At 40.9% G+C, this 18269-nt stretch overlaps 1 protein-coding gene across 5 annotated transcripts; it reads right to left on the bottom strand.

Annotated features, from left to right (window-relative positions):
• Window positions 1-3594: 3594 nt before the first annotated feature.
• LOC146681839 (ATP-dependent RNA helicase DDX3X-like) lies at window positions 3595-18048 on the bottom strand. Of its 5 annotated transcripts, none has more exons than XM_085448100.1 (20): window positions 17697-18048; window positions 15201-15252; window positions 14654-14701; window positions 13897-13956; window positions 13011-13211; window positions 12759-12861; window positions 12437-12550; window positions 11817-11916; window positions 11596-11731; window positions 11413-11510; window positions 10575-10673; window positions 10322-10482; window positions 10089-10233; window positions 9705-9849; window positions 9042-9092; window positions 7797-7978; window positions 7543-7660; window positions 7249-7402; window positions 6985-7112; window positions 3595-4716 (listed from the first exon to the last, which is right to left on the bottom strand). In XM_085448100.1, the coding sequence occupies exons 1-20, from the start codon at window positions 17739-17741 to the stop codon at window positions 4637-4639; spliced, it is 2220 nt and encodes a 739-aa protein (XP_085304226.1). In that variant the 5' UTR covers window positions 17742-18048; the 3' UTR covers window positions 3595-4636. The 5 variants fall into 5 exon arrangements, with proteins under 5 accessions (XP_085304226.1, XP_085304227.1, XP_085304228.1 ...); XM_085448101.1 differs by having other exon boundaries at window positions 13897-13953; XM_085448102.1 differs by lacking the exon at window positions 9042-9092.
• Between the last annotated feature and the right edge of the window lie 221 nt (window positions 18049-18269).

Here is an 18269-nt window from a genome sequence, read left to right as displayed (position 1 = left end):
TACTCGAGCAGAAAACTCGTGCAGAGAATCGTGGCGACCACACAGCGAAAGCAAGCCACAAGTTACTGAACTTTATTGCACTTGGGGTAAAAGTTCAGAGGGTTTTTTTCCCCCCCTCCACGCAGGAATTTGGGGGCACAGTGGTATTTAAGTGTTGCTCTAACACAGCTCAATGGTAAATACAACTGACAGGTAAAACCAGCCTGCCCTAGAAAAACACTGAAATACATTGCATATTTATGAACAACACTATTTGACACGATTGATCTACAAAGCAAGAGGTAAACTGAATTTTTACTCTCACAAGTCACACTGCATTTAAAAAGGTTCACCGGTTCCTTCATTTTTTAAATTTTTTTTCTAAAACAGATTCTCAATGTGCCGCCAAGCGCTTGTCAGAAGGCACAGCAACATCTACGCAACCACATCCACTCAATGGATTCGCCTGCGACGCCACATGCCTGCAGCATTGGTAACAAAACAAATGGGACTACATTAAGCTTATGGTCAGCAGAACCCACTGATTCAAGTAAGAAATGCTTTCACACAGGGAAAATCAGTCAGCAGTATCCGACTGCTAGTTCAGTCAGTAAAGTTCCTCCTACAGAGTTTTAAAGGTTGAAGCTGATTTTATAACAATGCCAGCAAGACAGCTATTTAATTAAACCTCTAGGTGTGAAAGTGCAACTTAAAGACTTCTGTTTGTGTGTGAAGGGAGTTCTGTGATTGTCATTAGCAACTTGCTGTCCTGTTTCCTGCTTTTTCATTCCTTCAATGCTTTGCAACAGCTCTTACAAGAAGTCTGCAGGAGAAAGTAAAATGTTTCATGACCTCAAGAAGAAAGCTGATCAGTAAACAGGTGCTTTAAGAAAAAAGAGAGAAAAAAAATCATCTATTGGGACACCTCTGACAGTTCTGGTCAACATTTGAATCACCGATTCAACCGCCGCTCAGTCATTAAGCCCGTGTTAGACTGCAGTCTCAAACTTAGTGACAGCTGCGACAGTAACTGTTTATCTGACCCGCGCTGGAACAGCAGCTGAAAAGAAAACTCAAATTTCCTGTTTTTGGTTCGTTTGTAAATGCATAAAAAGGGACAGGTGGACATCGAGGAATACAGCTGAATTCTATCATTCCACAGCCGTCCTTGAATGCAGCATTGTTCCTGGCCCCTCATTTTGAGTCAGACCAGGCTTAGTGAGATATCGTACAGTTATATTTGACTGGTGTCTTTTAGCACCAGAAAAGCTTCTGGAAAAATCTACTTTGTATATTTAGTAAATGAACAGCCAACTGCTTTAACTGCTTTAACCCCTTCAAACTCTTAAGGAAAAAAAAATGCTGTTAAACAAAGTTTCCCCAACGTCCCCCTCAAATGTAACCCGAGGGAAAGGGAGCTTAAGACTGATTAGAAGAGGCAAAACAAAACAAACTATGATATAAAATAAATAACTGCAACATAATTAAAGCCTGCTTTAGAATTGGATTCATCTGCTTGGCATTTGAAACTTCTTGACCAAAAAACAACAACACTTGAATATGTTTTACAGTCTTGGTCCTGCTTTGTCAGAGTCAGTGGGCAGTTTGAGGGTTAATCCACCTGGTGCGCATTAATTTGGGTGAATTTATTTCTATACAGACGTGTGTATTCTCTTGAAAGAATACAAGCTTTTGTCTTCGAACTTTAGTCAGCGGTGTTCAAACTGCCCACTGTGCTAAGCTCACCAGACCCGTCTTGGTCTAGTGTTGAGTGATCAAGTGTGACTCTCATGCACACCAAGTGTTGTTTAACTTCACATTCTTTTTCTGTGGAGATTCCTCTCTGTTGAAACTATTTACATTTAATCTGAGTTCTACATGTAAACATAACTAAATTAATCCACCCCCACACTGGAGTAACAGAGCTTTTTTTTGGCTCTTAATAGGCCCAGTTTGGGGGGGTGGGAGTAGGAGGAGGATTGGATTTCTACCACTGAACCATCCAAATGTTCAGCGGAGATCCCTTTTCAAGTTCAATCAGGGACGAAACATGGACATCCTGGGTCAACAGGCCCCTTGAAGCCTGGTTGCAAAGCAGAGCCAAGTAGGGATAACCAAGGATTTAAATGCATGCGATCGGTTCTGTGCAGCAACTTTTCCACAAGCACAATTTACCCTGACAGTTTCTCACTGTGCTGAGCCGAGTTGGGTTTCGCATTCGACAATCGCGGCGGGACGCTGTCATCGTTTATTAATGTGCAGCACGTGCTGGGACGTGTCGTGCATGCAGAAGGTGAATACGTTGTAATAGCTGCCAAGACTGCCAGTCCAGATAGCAAACTACTCTGGAGAGTGGACGTGCATCAGTGCGAAGAAGTAGGAGTGCGGCCCATCTGGGAGCTCTGTGGGCTGGGTGGTAAGTGTTTTGAAAGCAATCATATGCTGCCAGTGTACGGCTGTTGTGCGCGTTGGCCGAAATCTAGTTTTGTAAACATTTCATCGAGGAAGTGACTTCAACACTGAGAAACACTATCTGCTGACTGAAAGCAGTAGTAAGAGGAGGAATTGGACCGAGACGCAATCTTGCGCTTGATTACAGTTGCACACGTGGCTAAAACGTGCTGTAGATACGATGCATTGCATTCCTTGGGAAGCCCCAAGCTGTCTCTGCAGTGAAATTAATTCGTAAGGATGATCCAGTTCTTCACTTTTAACGCCCGACTTCAACAGAGCTTAAAAGACCTAACAGAATAAACTGGAATGACTACTTTTAGAGAAGACTCTTCATGCAACTCTCCAGGATAGAGTGAGCGAGAAAATTTGGACCTCTTTTTAGTTTGCGTATTTCCCCCCCTCAAGAGAAAGCTTCTCCCAAAACAAGGGTTTCAATGTTTGTGGTTAAAAGCAGCGGTAGATTCCCAAGAGCATGATGGCACTAAGAGTCAGCTGAACGGCCGCAGACACCGACACAATCTGGGAACTGTTTTCAGCAGCAGCCATGTAGTGTTTTCTAAGCAAAGGTGTTTCAAACTGTGTAGTGGTTACAGTAATTTAATGTGACTCGAGTGGCACCAGACTTTGGCTTTTTTTTTTTTAAATTACAGCAAGCTATGAGGAATTTGACATTTACGGCTACATATCTGGATAATAAGAGGGGGAGGAGCAACATAACGTGACTGCTGCTGGCCCTGTTAGTGGCACACAGTGACCCAACAATTAGTGACAAGATGGCTTTGAGAAACCAAACTGCAAGCTCAAAGCTGAGCTATAGATGTGACACAAGTGTCAATGAGTAGGACTCGGGTTCCCAAAAGCATACAGCCACTGTGGTCGGCCCTGCTCGTCGGCTCTTTGACTTTAACAGTACGATTAATGTTATTTTTGACCCATTTTATATTTACTCATCCAGAGTGAGTAAAGTAATCCACAAATATGCTTACAGTGGTTATATGCTTTGGGGAATTAGCTCAGTCTCTAATAGACAGATAAGGAAATGCTTTGAGTTTCCTCATCGTAGTTTTAGTTTAGTTTTTTTTTTGCCAAGGTTTGATTTAGTTCAAGCCTAGTTTGCTTCCTTCCAAATAAAAATAAAGAAAACATATTTAAACCAACAAATGACACTGAATACACACTTTTAGTCACCGTGGGCCAATACTTGTGGACAGTTAACGTATTACGGCAATAAAAACAATGGAAATAAGAGACAAAGTTTAAATTCTTAAAGGCACAGTACAGAAACAAATGATTCTCCATAAACACTTATCTTAAAATTAAACAACAAACCAAAAAAAATGCTATTTGCAGTAACAACCATAAGTCCTAAGACTGTCTGCTATCCTCACTGCTAATGGCCGACAGCGCCATTTCAGTTTGTCCAGCCACTCGTCTCTTTGTTAGACATCTGTGTCAGACCTCGATAAAGTTTCATGTTTTAAAAAAGGTGAAAAAAAGAAAAGATTTTGTTTCTGTGGCCTCCAATACGTGAAGGCCAGTATTTTTGAATTTATACGCAGACATGTTTTGCTTTTATGTCCTGCCTATAGCTATATTTTAGAAAAGTTTTTGGCCAGCGATTTACAACATGGCCGTGCGTTAAATACAAAGATGACATGAGGTCACGCGGGGAGTGTAAATGCAGACGAAAACACAGTGAAATCAAACTCAAATATAAGGTGGGGGGAAATAAAGAAAGGATTTCCCCCTCTTTGAAGAAGCCCACACGCTGAAATCTCAGGGAATTAAACACCCAGGTCTTTTTACCAGCACACACGTGTCACAGAGGGAAAATGGTCTTAAGGTGGCTGCTAGCTGGAAGCTAACAAGTAAGCCTGTGTCCAGTGTTTAAAAAGTAAACAACTAAAATTCAACAATCTCTTCATAATGTGGTCTTTTTCAAGAGGAGAAAAGCTAATTTACCAAAACAAAAAAGGTGGACATAGAAAGCACAAGAAAACTCTTCCAACGACTTAAAAGACATGAAGGATGGGGATGGAAGCTACATAAATGAGCATAAATAGTTTAATAACATGCATGGGGGTTTCTTGGGGTTAATGGTGGTAACAAGACAGATGGGATGCAGACGTCGATGTGGAGAAAGAATGGAGGATGAGTGAGAAGAGGAAAGAGGGATGAGCGAGGGAGGGAGGGATGGAGAAACCTAGTTGCCCCACCAGTCAACTTGAGAGTGTGAGTAGTTTCCTCCGTAGCCATCGCTGGTGTAGAAGTTGCTGAAGCCGCCTGAGAAGACAAAGGGAAGAGAAAAGAAAGCCTTCTTAATCAAGTAAAACTTTTGTAGCATTTCATCGCCCAAGTATCAGAAATTAGTGTTTCCAGGCAAAACAAATCTCTATAATGCAGGTCTGGTGTAAAACATTTATCCTGAATGTGCAGTTCTGTAAAACAATAATTCGCACTGAATATATTCAGTATATATTCGCCATCAAAATATATTAAAAGTACAACAATATATGGCAAACTCAAGTGCTCTTCTTTTATTTCTCTCTATACAAGCTCTCAGAAAACGGGAAAAAAGTATCCCGGGGGGCCCAGTAAAAAGCAACACAATGAACATCATGTGACTACAATCATGTGCACAATAATCACCCTACATCAGGGGTCTCAAACTCAAATGAGCCGCGGGCCACTTCTGGCACCATCATCTTATTGGAGGGCCACTTTAGTGTCCAAGTAGTACAAAAAACAAACACGAAAACACCCACTAATATATCCTAAAATGTAGTGTTTTGCTTGTTTTATTTAATTCCAAATATTGTGTAACAAGACAAAATTGTAAACATGAACGCAATTTTTTTTCCTCACTCTCAACTATCTGAAGCCTTTCAGTTTCAGTTGTCATATGCAAGTTAGCACAAGGTCAACATTGCAATGAGATGTATTTGAGGAGCAGAAGACAGTCACTCAGCAGTGTAGTACAGTAGTTTCATTGAACTACCAAATAAACAGCTGGCAGCACTTTTGCTACAATTTTGTTTGTATTTAACAAAATAAAAATGCAGACATAAGCGTACACATTAGTTTTTGACTGCAAGTGAAAATTGTTTTCTTTCCAAATAATTCTCTCACTGAACTAACACAGCCCGCAACATGTTTGCACTCTCTTGTTACCTCGGCCAGGTCTCTGGCTAATACTTTGGGTTCCGGCTCGTAGCCGGGAACTAGCGTTACTGTCTGGGTCAACTTTGCTAGCGAGAGACAGAGAGAGGCATTGAAAGGCTGCTCCAGCAGAACTTTGTTTCGGAGGAAAAAACGAACACAGCGTACAGTCGAGTCTTAATAGCGTACTTACAACTGGGCTCGTCAGCCACTCTTTTTGGCTGTAGTGGTTATTTTTATATTTACATGCTTCCAGCTCCCGTTTCTGCTCGGTAGCACCTTGTACTTTTCTTTCCTTTTTCTCCCTCCCTCACGCTCACACAGAGAAAAGCGGGAGGGGCGGTCCCACACATTCTCCCTGCAGCACGGACTACACCGCCCGTGAGGCTACAGTCTTAACCCTTTAAAGCCAGTTGGAGCGGGCATGCTCCGTTTTGCGTAGCTATTTTTAAATCCCAGTAGCACTGAAACCACGTAAGCTTGCCCTCGGTCACAGTTTCCTTCCACATATAGCTTTGCAAAAACTGCATAAAAAGCACTTGCAGCAACAAAAACATAATATTCCAGAAACACGCTTTGCCGATCCGATCAGCTGTTTGTAACACTTCCTACGTCCATCAGCGCGAACTATCGCATGTTCCCCATGACCTGCCCGAAACCGGAAGTGAAGTCATTTTGCAGAAATGTAGTTTTTCACCATCAGGGCCTTATGAGCCTATACTTGTGTTTTTAAAAGTTATGTTTGACTTTATGACTTTCTGTGTCGTTTCTGGGATGCTTAGGACTCATATTGCACTGCTGGAAATAGTTTATTTTGATGCATATGCTGTTTTTTTGCAAATTTGCATTATAATATTTATTTTCGTTTTTCCTGCATTATATAAAAATTGGTGTATTTCAAAAATAAAACTATGAAGACACTTAAAATAAATTTCCTGTGGTGGGAAACTATTTTGTGCAACTTTTTTGTATTTACAGTTTTGAAGGATGAGCCTCTTAAATTTCTCTAACTAGAAATATATGTTAAAAAAACAAAAACGATTTTCAATTTTTTTGTAGTTTATTGCATTTTTTGCAATTTATGTAATTACTATGCACTTAATGCAGATATATTATTTAAATTTGGGCTATAATGGTTGTATTGATGTATATCAACTTGAAATGCTCCCAAAAATGGCTTCACAGCATGTAAAAATATAATATAAGCTCTGGCGGACTTGGTTCTATGCTAGGTCTTAAAGGGTTAAAGGGCCATGCCTGTAACACTCTGCCGTCGTGTTAAATCATTTTTGGTAAAATAATTTCTTTCTTCACATCAATATGCGGGCCACGAGTTTGAGACCCCTGCCTTACATTAATGAATAAGTTTCTATCCAAAGATCAGAGCCTCACCTCCTCCAAAGGCACGGTTTCCTCCATGTCCTGCCTGGCTGCGTCCTCCTCCACGTCCTCCAAACCCTCCGGCGTTGACTCCTGCAGCAGTCTGACGATAATCTCGTGCTCCAAACCCGCCAGAGAACCTGTGGGATAAAAGAAAAATAAATAAATCAGTGTTTAGGGATTCTGATTAGACCAGCAAATGTTTTAATACTTATAACAAAAACAAACATTTGCAAGTTAAAGACAGAATCTGTGTGTGTGTGTGTGTGTGTGTACCTCTTAGAGCGCCCTCTATTACTACTCTTGTGCTGGTGTTCATAGGCCAGGCTCTCGAGCCATGAGGGAACTTCCTGTTTGGCCTCTACTAGGATGTCCAGGAGGTCTTTAGTGATGTTCCCATTTTTGTCATTGAAGAATGATGTTGCCAGCCCTACAGGAAACAGAAAAAAACCCCAAAAAACACTTAAAAACAGGAGACATTTTTTGAAGCAATATAAGTAAGAGCAGTAAATGGGGTTCATCCTAAATCAAGAGGATGCTTCCCTTAAATCACATTACTTTTAGCCTTACCCAGGTTTCCTACTCGTCCCGTACGTCCAATACGGTGGACGTACTCCTCTATGTCGCTTGGCAGGTCAAAGTTAATAACATGTTTCACGTTGGAGATGTCCAAACCCCGAGCTGCTACCTGAGATCACAAAAACAGGAGCAGATACTTTAAAAACTCACACCTTCAGTTTTATGTCGATTGTGGTTGTCAGTTAACAGAAAGGTTCCTCTTGTGGTTCACCGTAACGTGCACCCAACAGGATGTTTTTACTGACCGCTGTAGCCACCAGGATGGGACATTTTCCTGATCTGAACTGGTTCAGGGCCTCCTCTCGATCTCTCTGGGAACGGTCACCATGGATACTGGTGCAGGCGTAGCCTTCCCGATATAGGAAGTCCTCCAAGGCGTCTGCACCTTTCTTGGTCTCCACAAAAACCAGGGTCAATGAGTCCTTACCTGGTCAACCAAGAGGGGAAACACTGGGTGTTAATGCTACAAAGAATAAAACAACTGTAGGGCTGCACTGTGTTTGGACTAAATAAAGACTGAGTTTAATAATCCTGCGCCACTATGACTCTGGCTTTATGTAGCAGACATACTGGACCAAATTGTGGAACAAACAAATAATGAAGTTACAGTCATGCTGGAATTATATAGAATTTAAGTGCACGAGCAATTATGAGAACCAAGCACATAAATTAAAATCCATCCCTGATGGCCTAGCCTGCTAAACTGAACTTTAAGCTTCTCAGTCCACTACATGAGATTGATTTGCCTTCTAGCCAATGGGATCAGTTAGCATCTAAATGAATCATACAATTTTACGTGTGAACGGTTTTCTGCTGCCATGCACACATAAATCAACGCCCTTGATTGTATATGAAATCCTCCATAGCACATCAGTTAGTGGGTTTGTTGCAGCAGCCCTGTATACAGATCATATGTTTACATGTATATACGTGTGTCAGTCCATGGGGTGACTAACATGCAGGTTTCAGGGTTAAATCTACCAGCATTACTTTACAGCAGATGTTGTTATATGAGCAGAACAGTGCAACAGGCAGCAGGAGGTGCAGTGTGGGTAAAATGACCAGCAGCAATGTGTTTTCATGCAGATTTCACTAGAGGCACTGATGGAAAGATTCTGGTCACTGTATTCTTCCCGCATCAACATCATCAATTGACCTACACTTATATCAAAAGTTAGATACACGGCAACACACGAACACAACATGACCAGACTCTCTCCATTAAAGCTATGGGTTTGACCTAAAGACATCACAGCAACATACTTTAAAGATGACACAAAAACAACCTTAAGCTATAAAATCAAACAACAGGCATGTTTAATTTCACATGAGAGGACCCGACGTGTGAAATGGGACACAGAACCTAAATAAACATAATAAACAGGAGATTCTCCATCCACGAAAAAAAAAAAAGAACAGAACAGTAAAGTCGAGCAAAATTATTTAAAATATGAAATGACAGATAAAAGTTTCCTGTTTGAGGATCTTACCAGGTTTCTCTATGTTGTCTCCAGTACTGTCCTGTACCTCACTTGGGATGGCTTGGGATAAAACCACAAACCACTGACATGTAAACTCCAGTTTGAAAGCAATGCTTGTGTGTCTGATATTGCTGATTTAACAGAGGTTTAAAATGTTGCCATATAATCACTAACAAAACAATAAGGTTGTTTTCCCAGCCACAAACAATTAAAAATCCTCTTTTTTTTTAGTTCAGTCTGAAGAAGAAGATATTTTGTAATAAAAATAGACCACTGCCATCTGGAGGCAAATATAATCCAGGAAACACAATGTTTCTTGCCAACTACCACAAATATAGAAAGAGCATCTTTTAAATTAGAGGTTTTAAACCTTTTTCAGGGCAGCCTAGAGGTATACATCTTCCTAATTTCACACACAAACATATCTAAGTGAAATTTTCACTGAAAGACAAAGGGTGCTGATGGACATTACACTGTGCTAAGCATGGGGAACACAGTAATGTATTGGTTGAGATGTGAGGATGACAATATGATGATGACCATAAGACAGGGGAAATAAAATCGCACTGTGTGTGTGTGGTTCGAGATAATTGCAGATAAGTCTACTCAGGCTGCAATCAGTATTTATGTTATGTGTTGGGACATGTGGCAGTTGAGCTGAGATCGGCTCACCTGTAGCGCTTAGCAGGTCCAAGAGGAAAGACCGCTTATCACTCTCTTCCACCCACACCACTTTCTGCGTGATGTTCTCCGAGGTGGAACCCACTCTGCCCACCGCCAGGAAGATGTAATCCTCCAGGAAATCCCGAGCTAAGATCTGCAGGATGAGCAAAATATGTGCTTAACACAACTGTTTTGCACCGTCTGACTAAACAGATGGAAAATTTTACATCTTTAAAATGAAGCACTGATCACCATGTGAATGCTTGCTGCACTTTTCTTTATTAGTAACGGGCGGATTAAAACAAAAAACAAAAGAAAAAAGAAGAAGAAGAAGAGGAAGAAGAAGAAAAGTTCCAATTTCTATCACAATTACTGCAGATAATGAAGATATACCTGGATTTCTTTGGGAAACGTAGCGCTGAACATCATAGTTTGTCGGATGCCTTTAGGAGGCATGGTGTCCTGTTCGACGATGCGCCGTATCTGTGGTTCAAAGCCCATGTCCAGCATACGGTCAGCCTCATCTAGGACCAGGTAGCTAAAGGAAACAGAAGAAAAGAGTTTGAAATTTGGAAAAAATGAAACAGACATTTACCCATCACTCACTCCTCGCGTTTAGGTCTTACTTGCAGTAGTCCAGTCCGATCTTCCCTCTCTCCATCATGTCCACGAGTCTTCCTGGAGTGGCCACCAGCAGGTGACAGCCTCTCTCCAGGTCTCTGATCTGCTGGCCAATGTCTGCTCCTCCATACACAACACAGGGACGCACTCTGGAGCGGTAGGAAAACTAACAGGAAAATACAATGTATTAACAATTACACACAAATTTAAAAATCACATCATTAAATAAAATTATTACACACTAATGTGCTTAAATACCTTCCTTGCTTCATCATATATCTGCAGTGCCAGTTCTCTGGTGGGAGCCAGCACCAGGGAGATGGGGTACTGCTTGCGACGGCCATACTTTCCATTCTCCTGCAAAGCAGCAAAGACACAACATTTAAGTCTCACAGCAACAAACGTGATTGAGAACAGAACATGTGGCAAACCTATCAGGGACTAGTATGACTCCTGAGAGCAAAAATCCCCTAAAGGCTTCACAATGTAAATTAGGGGAGAACTCGTGTAACAGGAATTACCAGACAATTATCAGAGACGTGGCACTCAAATAATTCCAGATTTAAAGTTCATGGAATAATTCAACAACAGTGAAGTTAGCCGAATAAAAACTTCCAGAGGAAAGAAAGACAAGCTTTAAAATCAGACTTACCTGCTGATAATTTTCTTTCTCAATAACAGCTTAAATTAAATTAGACAAAATAACTCCCTCATATCGAGATGGCTGCTGACAGGTAGGACTTGTGTCTTAAAGGGTTTTGCTTTTCTTTAACTGCTGCTTGTTTTGCCTCTTCTTTGATGGTCTAGTATACTACTGGTATCAAAAAAGATCAACTTAAGCAGGTCTGCTTGTTTGTTGCAGTGACTGAAACTCGTGCTCACCGTTTGTGGTAGCATATGAACAATACCCATTCATTTGTAGAAGTGTGCACGTGCCTGAAATTAATGCTTTTATTTTTAATCTGGAGGATATGCTTTAATTAAATTACTTTACCATGAAATCCCCCACAGCACCTGAACCATTTGTTTTGCCCCTTTCAAAGCCATGATGAAATTAGCTGTTTTTAACTAGATAATATTGATTTTTCTCTTTTACCTGTCCTGATGCTTTAGCTGCGTTAAGGGCCTCTCCTGGTCCATCAGTGTAGATCTGGCTGAGGACTGGCAAGAGGAATGCTGCCGTTTTCCCAGAGCCTGAAACACACAAGGACAGCCTCATCCATTTCTGGTGTTCCTCTCATCGACCCAATTCCAATATTTTGTTATGTTTGTGCACTACCTGTCTGTGCGCAGGCCATGAGGTCTCTCTTCGATTTAATAATAGGAATGGCGTATTTCTGGACAGGAGTGGGTCTGGTGTAGCGACTCAGAGCAATGTTACCCATGATAATCTCACCCATGTCCACGTCTTGGAACTGAGATCACAAACAGAAACGTGTACAGAAAGAGCAAAGAAAAGCAACAGTGCAGCTGGTATCTGATACAATGTGAGTAACTCACACTCTCGATGTGCTGAGGGCAGTTCTGTCCCGTGGCCTCAACAGGAATGTCATCGTATTTCTCAAAGTTAATCCCAGTGTTACTGCCAGAGAACAATTCACTACGGAGAGAGCAGCAAAGGTTAGTCGAATGCTCTGGAACTTTATTGCTCAGAGTAACTGCAGCAATTTCTTGGGATAATTTATCTGAATGACGAATTTTAAAAGAATAAAAACCTAGCATTATTTTTACTGGGGCTGGTCAGCCATTTGAATTTATCATGTGTCAGGTAAGGGAAATGCTGCAGAACCATAACAGACAAAGTTAAAGATGCTTCCATATTGACATCAGACTAGAAACCTGCAAATAAGTTAAGAACAAATGTCATTAAGATGACAACTGGAAATAACAAAACGTCAAAGAATTTGCTTTCACCTTCCTGTGTTTTACTCTGTTACACAAGAACCAATGAAATCCCAACAATATGACTCACAGTCTAATAGTGAAATTACACTAGTCTAATAATCTAATTCTGTGGACTAATTTTTAACTTTTGCAAAGTTTACCTGAAATTTCCTGATCTTACAATAAATTAGAAAGTAGACTACACCTCCCACAGCGGCTCAAAAGCACAGACTCACTGTTCAAGGCGTTCGTTGCGAGGGGTTGGTTTGGACCAGTCTCCGTCATCTCTGGATTCCTCCACCCAGCGGCTGTTTCCTCCTCCTCCATTACCAAATCCTCCATGCTCAAACCTGAACACAGCACGCACACATTAATGATGAATAATGAGGCAACTTTTTCCAAATTATAGAACCACAGCTCTCCACTTAACATTTTTTGGGTAATAATAAACCATTTTAAGGGTTCACAAGAGGGTCGTTTTTTAGCTTTTATAGTAAACATGGGAATTTTCTGTTGACGCTGAACATAAGCTCTCAACACTGTATGTGATCCACTCACCTTCCTCGGCTAGCGTTGCCTCTGTCATTGAAGAAAGCAGACTTTCCACGGTTATTGCCAAAACTGCTATAGGCGTCCTTGGCAGTGTTCCAGCCACCTGCGTCTAAAAGGAGAACACCACAAAACTATCAGGTTTCGACAGCTAGCAGACGCATCCAGTCATTCGTGTAGTGGAGAGGCAGGTAAATGAGCACATACTGGATGCACGAGCTAAGTAAAAGAAATGTTGGAAGCACTAAAACTGAATCGCACCTTTATTTTCATACCCAGCAAAGCCCATTGGCTGTGCTGGGTTAATGGGGTTGAAGGCTCCACCCCTGTTGTTGCGGTAACCACCTCCAACGCCACCTCTTCCCCGCTCCATGCGAGGCGGGCCACGGTTAAATGAGTTGCCCGCCATGCGATTGTCGTGGTAGCCGTTGACAAAGTTGTTGCGCGTGCCGTCCCAGCCGTCTGCAGAGAGGAAACAGTGCACAAAATAATTAATAAATACCATCACACCTGCAGGAACATCGTCTTCATGACCATCACTGCTGTTATTGGTGGAGCGCTGGCAATACATGCTATATGGGCAAAAGTATTTGGCTACACCTCTTACATCTTTTCAATTCAAGTGTTTTCAGTCCCATTGTCACGGGTGTAAAACTCGTAAAGTCGCCAACGCTTTGCTGACTCAGCAAACCTCCTCTAGCATTAACATCAGCACAAAAACTGCGCTGGGAGCGTCATGGTATGATCAACAGCTTCTGTAGGTGTAATGTGTGGGTGGCCCAGTATTTTGTCCATATAGTGTTGTTTCAGCATACCAATAAAACACCAGCGATTATATTTTAGCCCTTTTGACATCTATCAAATTAATTTTTAATGAAAAATGTACTTTTGTGAAAAGGTAGGAAATTAGATGCATCAGGTCAAAATGATTAAACAAACCAACTCAAAGAAGCACTTTCAGATGCTTCTGCTGCTGCTTCCGATATGCAGCCGCACTTAAATGTTAAGGCATTCACTATGAACTCATCAATAAGTCAATTTACAAAAAACAACAACAACTCTAAAATCAATATAAAAAAAAAAGACCAATTCCCCAACTTCTGCACAACTCTATCCAAGAAAATCAGAAGTTCAGAGAGGAACTTACAGTTGGCTGCAGGCGCGATGGTGTAACCACCCTGTCGCCCAGCAGCAAAGGCATTTCCTGCTGGATTAGGAGATGAAATTCCAGTTGTAACTCATGGTTAAAAACAGATGCTGATATAATAGAGATACTTTGTAGAGTTACAAGTGTGGGGTCTTTTAGAATACTATGTCTTCCTCACTATTCCAAAAATCAACCATAGGTGGTAATAACGTTTAAAAAAAACAGAGCATAGAGGAAGGAGATCGACTGCTAATCATAGAGAAATAAAGATGGACAGAGCTGAAAATTGTGTCTGAAAAGCAAAACCAGACCTGAAGTGCTTTAAACTTGCACTCTTTTTATTTGCCATATAGGGAAAACCTGACATCAGCTCCCACTCTGTGACCTCACTAAAACATTCCCTGCTTCAGGTCACAATCAACACAACTTAAAGGCCATCTTGTAAATTTTATTTGTTTCAAGAGTCACAAAGGAGCATTATCCAGGGTACGCTCGTTGCTACTTGGCAATCACAAATCATTAGCCAATGAGAGTGCACTTTCGCAGTTCGACCTGCCCTTCGCACATCACATCAAATATCACGATGTCGATGGATTTCACTAATCAATCAGTGAAAACACGGAAATTCAGCTATGAAAGCTGAAAATGAAAATGATTTATTTGGTAGGAATCAGTGATGGGAGTTCCCAGTGGCCTAAAAATAAACACAATTCAGATTTTTCTTTATAGGAAACAAGGTTAAGTGGATCCTACTCACCATTTTTGGGAGCATCTTTGTTCCTTAAATGTGGAGGTATGTATCGCCCTGCAAAAGAGACAGACAGCCAAGAATCAGTCAGCGCTTACGTCACACTGCATTTATAATCAAATCTAACTAACCATTTCAAGGTTGACCCACAAATTATGACTGCAATGACAAAAGATTATTAAACTATAATGTAAAGAAAAACTTAAAGGTGACATGCAAATATTCATTTTCACATGGTTGCAACTAAATGTCACTGTATTAAAAACAGATGTTCTGCACTTAAATAAAAATAGATCATGTAACTGAAAAGTCACCGTGTTTAATGAATAATAAAAGATTTAAAGACAAAATTTCTTCAAAACCTTTGCATCATCCAAAGACATGCATATTTTAAGTTAACAGAAAAATCTGCTTTCAGTATCACCACACAGCACCAGGGATGCATTTACACTGTACCACATGCAGACATACAGCAGTCACTTTTTTTTTTTTTAAACCTGTTTGTTTTTATCATGACAAAATGAAAAATTCTAACAAAAACACAAAGGCTGCTTACTGCTATTGCCGCCACCTTGTCCGTCTGCAGCGCTCAAGTCTAGGACAGCGAGCTAGAGGGGGGAAAAAACAAAACACAAAAACAGAAAACGACTCACTGACCCACTTCAAGCAACCTAAAACTTTAAGTTACATTTTAACAAAATGAATTATCAAAGCTATTACTGCCCATGTCTTACATTAACTGGTCGCATTACAAGTTGATTTTTCTCCATCATAGACACAAACACAGAGTAGCATTTCTGTAGTAATCTCCCTATCCGGTTGTTCAGTCTGACGTCACTAGCCGTGTCTGGGTCTAAACTCCGCTGCAGGTCCATATATCAAACGATCACTATGGGATTACTGAGAGTTGAAAAACTGTCTAAAGTCTTTCATCTTTAATAAAATGATCAGTGTTCTGCTCTACCAGGTGTAACAATTGAGTTTAACATCCAGGCATCCATGAAAACGGAATTTATGACATTTAACGGAGTTAGAAGTTAGCAGGGAGTTAGCTCGCTAGCTTCTATCTAAATACAATATAGCATGTCCTGACTGCGGGGTTTTGGAAACAAATTAAAACGTACAGCTCTGCTATCACTTCCAGCATAAATGAAGACAGAAAACTAAACAGCAGTGACGTTTGTAGGGTTACTGAAGTTGGGCTAGCTGGTATATAATGATGTGCTACGTGACCGCTAGCGACACAGCTATGTTAGCATAATATAAACAAGCTAACTTTTTTCCACTCGATAAAAGTTAACGTGAGTGTTCTCGGTGGTCAGGAACAAATGTAATCGCATGGCAGGATGCTGTAAAAGGACCAAACTTCAGCCAGGAGAACAACTGAGATAATCCATCCACAATACAGTTAGTCATTCATACACTGCTGCATGGGATGGGCTGTAGTTACATCGTAAGGTTTTAAAAACTGAGCTTAAATAAATGATTAGCGGTAATAAAAGCCGAGGGAGGTCAACAGTGGTCGCTGACTGTTTTAGGAGCTTTTTGAGATCAAATAGAAGAAAATACATAACATTAAACATGTTAACAACACAAAAGCCATATTAAACGCAGACTACTTTAGACCCGGAAGTAGGATTCGTCGCGTCATCACTGAACAACCGGAATGCTACAAGACAGCTCAGTGTCACTGGTATATGTATCCACCATCACCAACCCCAAGTCAATATTTTTCCTCTCAAATACCGTTGGTTCCCTGTTTCTTTCTGTAGTTTTCCATTACACCCAAGCAACATTTAGTCCCATAAATTAAGAATGCCTGTAAAACCAAATAAGTGGAAACTAGTCTTTAGATTGTTAGGCAGGCTGTGTTTGAGGCCACAGACCACTTATCCTTAAGAGTAGGTGACACAGAGAGCTGCTGCCTACCTTTAAAAAAAAAACGTTTCTGTATAATAAGGAGTGTGAAAATTTTTCTTGCATGGACTGGTTTGAGTACTCAGATTTGACATGAAAAAAGAAAACTAGAAGTCATTTTTATTTTTGTATTCTGCAGCAGACTTAAAAAACAAACAAAAAAAAGAGCGAGGGAAAGGGAGACAGAGATGTGAGCTCCAGCGTGCTGAATTCCTATCATGATGATGTCAGCAAACTGCACCCAGCCACAGCTGGTCTGGGATACTGAGATGCGATGCTGGTGCGTCAAATCTCACTGCTGTCCAGGGAACAACTTTGTATTTAATGCTTTCATTACCAAAAATCTAACTGTGTTGGGGGGTGGCGGCGGTGACATTCAGCTTAAGCCAACTAAACTCATGAGGATGTATAAGTCGCTGAAATAGGGGCCTAGGTTGCGCATCACACTCCTTCTTAGACATTTTTCCCCAATAGGGGCTCTCCAAAATATCAACCGAGTACATGCAGTACTTTTCTGTTACCATCCAGCCAGACACAGACTACGTTGCTGGTGACGCAGAAGAAATGACCATCTCTTAGCGGGACGCAGTCAACATAAAAACATGGAAGTCTGGAAAATGCTGCGTATCATCTAAAAGCCGGGGAGGGCGACAGTCACGCCGCATTGTTTGTGTAGCAAGCAGACCCGCAGGTTCCAGCCACATTGACCTCCATTTTATTATTATATCGAGCTGCAAGACAAGCGCAGTGGACGTAACAGTTGAGGGGTGCGTTTCATGTGTTCATATGAGGGGGCCAGAGGAACCACTCGTGCGTCATTTCGCATTTAGCTCTTCGTTTTAAAGAACACCGATCAGTCTAGCAGCAAAACACGGATGTTTTATTTCTAGAATGCAATTCAATAAAGGCATTCTTGGTCAGGTTGTAGAGGGGCCAAAACATTTTTCATGTCGTATGCTCCGCAGCCACCGTCAGACGTGTGCGCGAACAAAAGCAGCGCACCCGACGTTAAGCTAGCACAATAGCATACTGTTAGCAGACCCAGGCTAGCCGGCAAGCTAATGTTTACCACTGCCGTTTTTTTACATTACTTCTAAAGCGAACATTTAAGACATATAAAAGAAACACAGCTTACCTGCTGTTCTAGACCGTGGGCATTTTCGACGGCCACATGACTCATAACTATAGAATATGGAGGAAAAATGATGCCGTTGAAAAGGGGACCTCTTTGTTTGCCGGGTTTTGATGTTGTTATTATTTCTCCTTTGCGTCTCGCCCGTTTCTGTGGTTATGTAAAATGACAGCTATTTCATTTCCTTAATGGTTTCAGATAACTTTTTAAAACGATATTACTGAATTTCAAGTGGCAATAAAGTCCCGTATTTTCAGCTTCAAGGTTGATACTTCAAGCAAACACAGCTGTTGTCTGTTTGCTCTTTAGCTGAAGCTGAGACGAAGCCACCACGAAGCGCGTGAAGGGAACGCGAACAATGTGAACGCAATTATCCGGTGACGCCAAAATAAAAGGTTAAAAAAAAACCAAACTAGGTATAATTTTATATCTATATCAAATTTTAGGCCATAATAATAATAATAACAATAATAACGTATACTATCATACTATTAATGTTTTGTGTTCTTAAACTTGTTCTTAAACTTAAGAAAGACGATAAGAGGCTTACATCCCCTTAATCTGAAATGTCCCTAT

The sequence above is a fragment of the Copadichromis virginalis genome, linkage group LG23, assembly GCF_057382275.1.
Source record: "Copadichromis virginalis isolate Kocher_CV1m ecotype Utaka linkage group LG23, C_Virginalis_male_GT1.1, whole genome shotgun sequence".
In the NCBI taxonomy this organism is placed as follows: domain Eukaryota; kingdom Metazoa; phylum Chordata; class Actinopteri; order Cichliformes; family Cichlidae; genus Copadichromis; species Copadichromis virginalis.
This window is presented reverse-complemented; position numbering and strand designations above follow the sequence as displayed.

Excerpts from the sequence above, each read along its gene's own strand:
- LOC146681839 (XM_085448100.1), bottom strand. The coding sequence starts at position 17,741 with ATGAGTCATGTGGCCGTCGAAAATGCCCACGGTCTAGAACAGCAG. Across the intron at positions 15,253-17,696 it reads CCCACGGTCTAGAACAGCAG|CTCGCTGTCCTAGACTTGAG; the intron begins GTAAGCTGTGTT and ends TCCCCCCTCTAG. Across the intron at positions 4,717-6,984 it reads AAACCGTGCCTTTGGAGGAG|GCGGCTTCAGCAACTTCTAC; the intron begins GTGAGGCTCTGA and ends TTGTCTTCTCAG.